At 50.5% G+C, this 7500-nt stretch overlaps 1 protein-coding gene across 2 annotated transcripts in view; it reads left to right on the forward strand.

The window, feature by feature from the left end:
• The window catches only part of LOC134071073 (anosmin-1-like), a 25113-nt gene that overhangs the window by 8447 nt on the left and 9166 nt on the right, over positions 1–7500 (forward strand). For both annotated transcript variants that reach the window (XM_062527649.1, XM_062527650.1), the window contains exons 3-6: positions 4165–4227; positions 4600–4822; positions 6500–6684; positions 7106–7235. In XM_062527649.1, the coding sequence (XP_062383633.1) occupies positions 4165–4227; positions 4600–4822; positions 6500–6684; positions 7106–7235 (601 nt within the window). The remainder of the gene's footprint in view (positions 1–4164; positions 4228–4599; positions 4823–6499; positions 6685–7105; positions 7236–7500) is intronic.

Below are 7500 nucleotides of genomic sequence, written 5' to 3' on the forward strand. Positions count from 1 at the left end.
ATCACTGCCTTTTAGCTGTATGTGTGTGTGTGTGTGTTTGTGTGTACATCTCTCTCTCTCTCTCTCTCTCTCTCTTTCTATCTTCCTTCTCTTCCTCTATGTGTGTGTGTGTGTGTGTGTGTGTGTGTGTGTGTGTCTTAAGAGTGTCATAAGTTTCATGAACAGGTTTGTGAGCTTCCCCATCGTGCTGACAGCTGGCCTGCTGTGCCTGACAGGAAGCTGCCTATGAGATACGTGGAAGTGTTTCAAGTGTGAGCATGTGGGAGTGTGAATGTCATGGCTGGCCTGGCACTGCTAAGGGCTTGTGTCTGTATGAGAGAGAGGACCAGTAAGCTGACTGTGTGTGTGTGTGTGTGTGTGTGTGTGTGGTCGACTGTGCCCATGTATAAACAGCTGGAAGGGTTGCTTGTCTGACTGCTCATGTTTGTTAATGCTGTGTGTGTGTGTGTGTGTGTGTATGTGTGTTTGTGTGGGGGTGCGTGTGTGTGTCTGTGTGTGTGTGTGTGTGTGTACGCACGCTTGTCCTCAGACGGCTCATGTTTGTTAATGCTGTGTGTGTGTGTACTGTGTGTGTGTGTGTGTGTGTGTGTGTGTGTGTACTGTGTGTGTGTGTGTGTGTGCGCGCGCGCACACACACACTTGTCCTCTGACTGCTCATGTTTGTTAATGCTGGAAAAGTGCAGCGGCTGCAGGAAGGAGTACAGCAGGAACGTGGCTTACACTCTGATAGTCCTCACCTCACACACACACACACACACACACACACACACACACACACACACACACACACACACACACACACTCACACTCACACTCACACTCACACAGACTCATATGCAAACAGCCTGCACTGCACCTCATGTCAGCCAAACACAATACTTCCCAAGTCAGTTAGGGTTAGGCCTATTCAGTATTTTCCTTTCCTGAGGTCCATACATGCATAAGTGCAGTGGTGGAGTTTATGCACATAGTGGAAAAGCCACACACACACACACACACACACACACACACACACACACACACACCACACATATACACTAACCCTCAGCCACATACACTTAGACAAGAAGATATTTGAAGTGGGTGCATTCACACACACACACACACACACACACACACACACACACACACACACACACACACACATAAGCACACACACATTTATACACATACACACATGCACATAATTACAAGTATACACACACGCACACACTCACAGACAGCACACATACACGTGGACGCACACATGCACATACATACAAGGAGACGTGCACACACACACTCACAAACATACACACGCTCACACTCAACACACACACTCATACACACATGCGTAAGCACACACACACGCACACACACACACGCAGACAGACGCTCCCGCTCACACGCCACTGTGTTGGGGTGTTTAATGCGGAGGCCTGGGGGTGTCAGTGGGGTACCGGCGGTTGCAGGTCTATAAAGCCCTCCCTCGGCTGGGCCTAAACGCTCCCGAGTCCCCCCGCAATTATTCAGAGTTTCCAGCATTCCAGCAAACCCGCCTCCATCCGTCCGTCCCCCAGCAGCAGGAGAAGAAAAAAATCCAGGAATTCCATAAAAGGCGTGTTGCGTTCACGGCCGCAATCAAAGATGCTGCTGGTGTTGTTCCGTGGCTTGCCCTCAGGTGACCTCTAAACTCGGGCAGAGTGGCACCCTGAATGTTCTGGGTATCATCGCCCAGGCGCGCCAGGGAGGCTCCAATACCCCCTACGAGCACCCCAGTTCTGGTCGCCCAGTCTTCCATTTGTGCTTTTACTCCAGTTGAGCCATACAACATTAAGGTGTGTGTGTGTGTGTGTGTGTGTGTGTGTGTGTGTGTGTGTGTGTGTGTGTGTGTGTGTGTGTGTGTGTGTGTGTGTGTGTGTGTGTGTGTGTGTGTGTGTGTGTGTGTGTGTGTGTGAGAGAGTGTATGTGTGTGTGAGTGTGTGCGTGTGTGTGTGTGTGTGCGTGCATGTGTGTGAGTGTGTATATGTGTGTGTTTATGTGATTGTGTGTACTTAGGGAAGAGACAGACGGCAACTATGCAACTCTATCGTCGGTGTGAATTTAAATTGGCTCTCGGCGGCCAAATCGCCGTAGCAACTGGTTTACAGGGGCCATGCAGTCCCCCGTCACCGGGCACCAGAACAGCGCCGTAAAATCCCGTCTGATCGACGGCTTGGCCCTCGCTCGCCAGACGCAGCCATCCGACTCCTCACCGGCGCTTTTTTTTTTTACGAGGGAGGACTCGTGTTTTTGCACAGCCGGTGAGCGCGAACCGTGTCCAGGTCACGTCCCGGGGCTTCGCTGGAAGAGGTGCCGTGGCGGAGGCGGTGCTCTGGCCAGGCCGTCTCGCTGGAGGAACTGGCGTGGCGTTTTTGGCGAGGCGCTCGCCCCCGCCGTATCACTAGATCGCTAGTGTGTGTGTCCATTCCAGCGGACCTGCACCCAGATGGAGGAGGAGAGGGTGGGATATGGATGGAGCGCTGTTGAGCCTGGACAGCCAAATGATTTCTCTGGATGCAGTGTGGGGTTGTGTGTGTGTGTGTGTGTGTGTGTGTGTGTGTGTGTGTGTGTGTGTGTGTGTGTGTGTGTGTGTGTGTTGGTGACAGACACTGCACTTCTCTACCTCACGCTAATGTCAATCCTGCCCTACAGCAGGCTGTTGGCAGGGATTTGTCCATCACTAAACACACACACACACACACACACACTCTCTCTCTCTCTCTCTCTCACTCTCTGTCTGTCAACATAGACACACACAGACATACACACACACACACACACACACACATGCACACACACACACATATTGTGAGTCACAGACACAGATACAAGGACAAACACACACACACACAAACAGCACAGTGAGCCACTGCCTTTTATTCAAGCATGAAATGTGAATTTTGAATTCCCCAAGGCCGCTCACTCAGGCAGAGTGTCCCTGGTGATGGAGGACAAGAGAGAGGGGGAATAGGAGGGGTGGAGAGAGAGAGGGGGAGAGAGAGATTGGGGGGATAGGAGGGGTGGAGAGAGAGAGACAGGGGGAGAGAGAGAGGGGGGAATAGGAGGGGTGGAGAGAGAGAGAACAAGGTAGGACAGATAGTGGATGGGAAAAGAGAGATTTGATAGGGATGGTTAAAGATTGAGAGAGAGAGAGAGAGAGAGAGAGAGATGGAGAGAAAGAGGGATATAGAGAGAGGGAGATGGTAGGAGGGAAAGAGGGATATAGAGAGAGGGAGAGAGAGGGAGGGTGGGCACTGGTGCAAAAAAAAGAGATTTGATAATGATTGCTAATGATGGACAGAGGGTTGAAAAAAAGAAAGAGAGAGAAGGAAGGAGAGAAAGAGAAGGAGAGTGGGGGTTGTCATGGGTTCCCTGAGCTCCAGTCAGGGAGACATTTGGCTGAGGAGTCTTCCGTGTCCGGTGGACATGGGCTGCTGTGCCGGCCCCCTTCCCTCCTCACCCATGGGCAACATTTACTCTTTAAACATGAAATACACATCACATAAACCACAGGCCATACGCACAGCAGAAAATACACACCACATAAACCATACAAATTATGCACAACGGAAAATACACACCACATAAACCATACAAGTATGCACAACGGAAAATACACACCACATAAAACCAAATACACACAACTGAACATACAGACCACATAAACCATACACATTCACATAACTGAAAATACACACCACATAAACCAAACAAATATGCACAACAGAAAATACACACCACATAAACCAAGTACACACAATAGGAAATACACACTGCATAAACCAAATACATACATCAGAAAATGCCATGCACTACACACAATAAATCACTATGAAATGTCAACACTATCAAGCTAACTTAAAATGAATGGTGCTCAGAAAGATGTGGCACAACTCAAAGGTCATATGCAGTTGGAGTGATGCACAATGTAAATCTATATCATAACATCTTGAGTTTATGTTTGCCAAAATAATGTTTTTGTCATCATTTCATATGCCAAATGACAAAGATGAAAATAGTGCCATCCAATGTCACATCAGCCCATGTCAGATCAGCACACAGTCTTGACAAAAAAAAGTTGAGTAGAACATTTTTAGTAAACTGTATGTGGAATTACCCTCTGCTTCTCTTGTATTCCTACAGTGTTTGGAGCCATGCAAGGACTCCTGGGAACTGCGGGATGGGCCATGTCGTGATCTGTGTGAGGTAGGTGCTGTCTAGGTGGGGTGCTTCAGAGAGGGAGGGGCGGTTTCCTGGGGGTAGGGGATATTTCCTGCCCAGTTGGCCTTGACTCTCAATGCTAACATCCTGTTATTTGAATATGCTTTTAGCCCCTCGTTGGCTACACATGTGTACACACACACACACACACACACACACACACACACACACACACACGTCACCATCTCATTTGCAGTTTTTTTTTTTTAGATTCAGCTGACCTTCAAGTGACCTCAATCCCTTTACTCCCCATGCTGACAAACATATACATCCCCCTGTCACACACATGCACGCTCGCACAGTTTCTCTCTCCCCTTGACCTTGACGTGACCTTCCCTGTTCCCTCCCCTCCGACAGGGGTCGTTTCCTAGGAAACACGGGGAGTGTGTGACGAGCTGCGAGTTCCTGCGCTCGGTGATGGCGGAGAAGCAGGGCGAGTGCCCGGCGCCCGAGCGGGCCAGTGGCTTCGCCGCCGCCTGCGTGGAGAGCTGCGAGGAGGACGGCGAGTGCTCCACCCACAAGAAGTGCTGCTCCAACGGCTGCGGCCACACCTGCCAGCAGCCCAAGAACCTCTACAGGGGTGAGGACACGCTCACACACACACACACACACAGCACAACTGACATCAGAACACACCTGCCAGCAGCCAAAGAACCTCTACAGGGGTGAGGACACGCTCACACACACACACACACACAGCACAACTGACATCAGAACACACCTGCCAGCAGCCCAAGAACCTCTACAGGGGTGAGGACACGCTCACACACACACACACACAGCACAACTGACATCAGAACACACCTGCCAGCAGCCCAAGAACCTCTACAGGGGTGAGGACACGCTCACACACACACACACACACAGCACAACTGACATCAGAACACACCTGCCAGCAGCCAAAGAACCTCTACAGGGGTGAGGACACGCTCACACACACACACACACAGGGCACACCTGCCAGCAGCCAAAGAACCTCTACAGGGGTGAGGACACGCTCACACACACACACACACAGGGCACACCTGCCAGCAGCCAAAGAACCTCTACAGGGGTGAGGACACGCTCATACACACACACACACACAGCACAACTGACATCAGAACACACCTGCCAGCAGCCCAAGAACCTCTACAGGGGTGAGGACACGCTCACACACACACACACACACAGCACAACTGACATCAGAACACACCTGCCAGCAGCCAAAGAACCTCTACAGGGGTGAGGACACGCTCACACACACACACACACACACAGCACAACTGACATCAGAACACACCTGCCAGCAGCCAAAGAACCTCTACAGGGGTGAGGACACGCTCACACACACACACACACACAGCACAACTGACATCAGAACACACCTGCCAGCAGCCAAAGAACCTCTACAGGGGTGAGGACACGCTCACACACACACACACACACAGCACAACTGACATCAGAACACACCTGCCAGCAGCCAAAGAACCTCTACAGGGGTGAGGACACGCTCACACACACACACACACACAGCACAACTGACATCAGAACACACCTGCCAGCAGCCAAAGAACCTCTACAGGGGTGAGGACACGCTCACACACACACACACACACAGGGCACACCTGCCAGCAGCCAAAGAACCTCTACAGGGGTGAGGACACGCTCACACACACACACACAGGGCACACACACAGCACAACTGACATCAGAGCACACCCACAGCACAACTGACATCAGAACACGCCCACAGCACAACTGACATCAGAACATACCCACGGCACAACTGATGTCAGAACACACCTACAGTATAACTGACATCAGAGCACATTCACCGCACAACTGACATCAGAGCATACCACAGCACAACTGACATCAGAACACACCCACAGCACAGCTGACATCAGAACATACCCACAGCACAGCTGACATCAGAACACACCCACAACTGACATCAGAACATACCCACAGCACAACTGACATCAGAACATACCCACAGCACAGCTGACATCAGAACATACCCACAGCACAACTGACATCAGAACACACACACAGCACAACTGACATCAGAACACATCCGTAGCTGACAGCAAAACACACCCACATACTATTCATTCATACAATTTGTCATTTTCACTAATCCGTTCTGTGTGTATAACACCATGATAAAGAGCTGAGAGTGTATCATGAGCCTCCAGGTATCACTGGTAGTTGTAGTCTTTCTCTGTCTGGCTGTATCAGGTTTTAAGCCCTCTCTCTCTCTGTATGCCTACAGGTGCTCCTCTGAAGCCGCGTAAGGAGCTGGCGTTCGAGGAGTTGCCGCGCGGCGGCCTGGAGGTGCGCTGGTCATCACGCTTCAACGTGTCGGCCGAGCCCGTGGTGTACGTGCTGGAGCGCCGCTGGAACTACGGCATCCAGCCCAGCGAGGACAGCGCCACCCCATGGGAGGTGGTGGCACAGGTGAGCACGGTTTAATGGGGGCGAACGCTCGTTAGCAGGACGTTTAGGACGCCAGTGTCTCATTGATAACAGACAGGACACCAGCAGTGTTGTTGTTACATATTTATGAATGTGTCCCAATATCATTGCAAAATGTAATTGAATTGAATTGAGCTTGTGTTGTTTGTTTTTGCATGTTTAAGTTTGGCACACTAACTCCTGCGTAGGGACACAAAAAGTCAATTTCCTGTGCATTCATAGTTATAGACTACAAGCTTTTTCTTAATGGAGATCTCTGCTGCAATTCTCTTTTAGTTCAGTACTAGGGCTTAATCCATGTATGGGAATCTGGCCCAAAGGGGTTTACGGATTTATTGTGTATCCTCATTTTCTTGGGTTACTATGTTAAGTTTTTTTTCCTGCTTATTGCATTTCTTGTCAGACCACGGAGGAGCGTGCCAGTCTACCTGACACACGGCCCGGCAGGTGGTACCAGTTCAGAGTCTCTGCCATCAACGTCCATGGAACCCGAGGACCCACCACGCCCAGCAGACACTACCGATCGACAAAAGGTGAGAGAGAGAGAGAGTTGGAGAGAGGGAGTTGGAGAGAGAGAATGTTTTGGAGAGAGAGAGAGAGTTGGAGAGAGAGAACGAGAGTGTTGGGGAGAGAGAGAGTTGGATAGGGTGAAAGAGAGTGTTGGGGAGAGAGAGAGTTGGAGAGAGTGAGAGTGTGTTGGAGAGAGAGAAAGACAGTGTTGGAGAGAGAGAGAGTGTGTTGGGAGAGAGAGAGTTGGAGAGGGCGAAAGAGAGTGTGTTGGAGAAAGAGAGTTGGAAA

Source organism: Sardina pilchardus, chromosome 23, assembly GCF_963854185.1.
Source record: "Sardina pilchardus chromosome 23, fSarPil1.1, whole genome shotgun sequence".
Classification (NCBI taxonomy): domain Eukaryota; kingdom Metazoa; phylum Chordata; class Actinopteri; order Clupeiformes; family Clupeidae; genus Sardina; species Sardina pilchardus.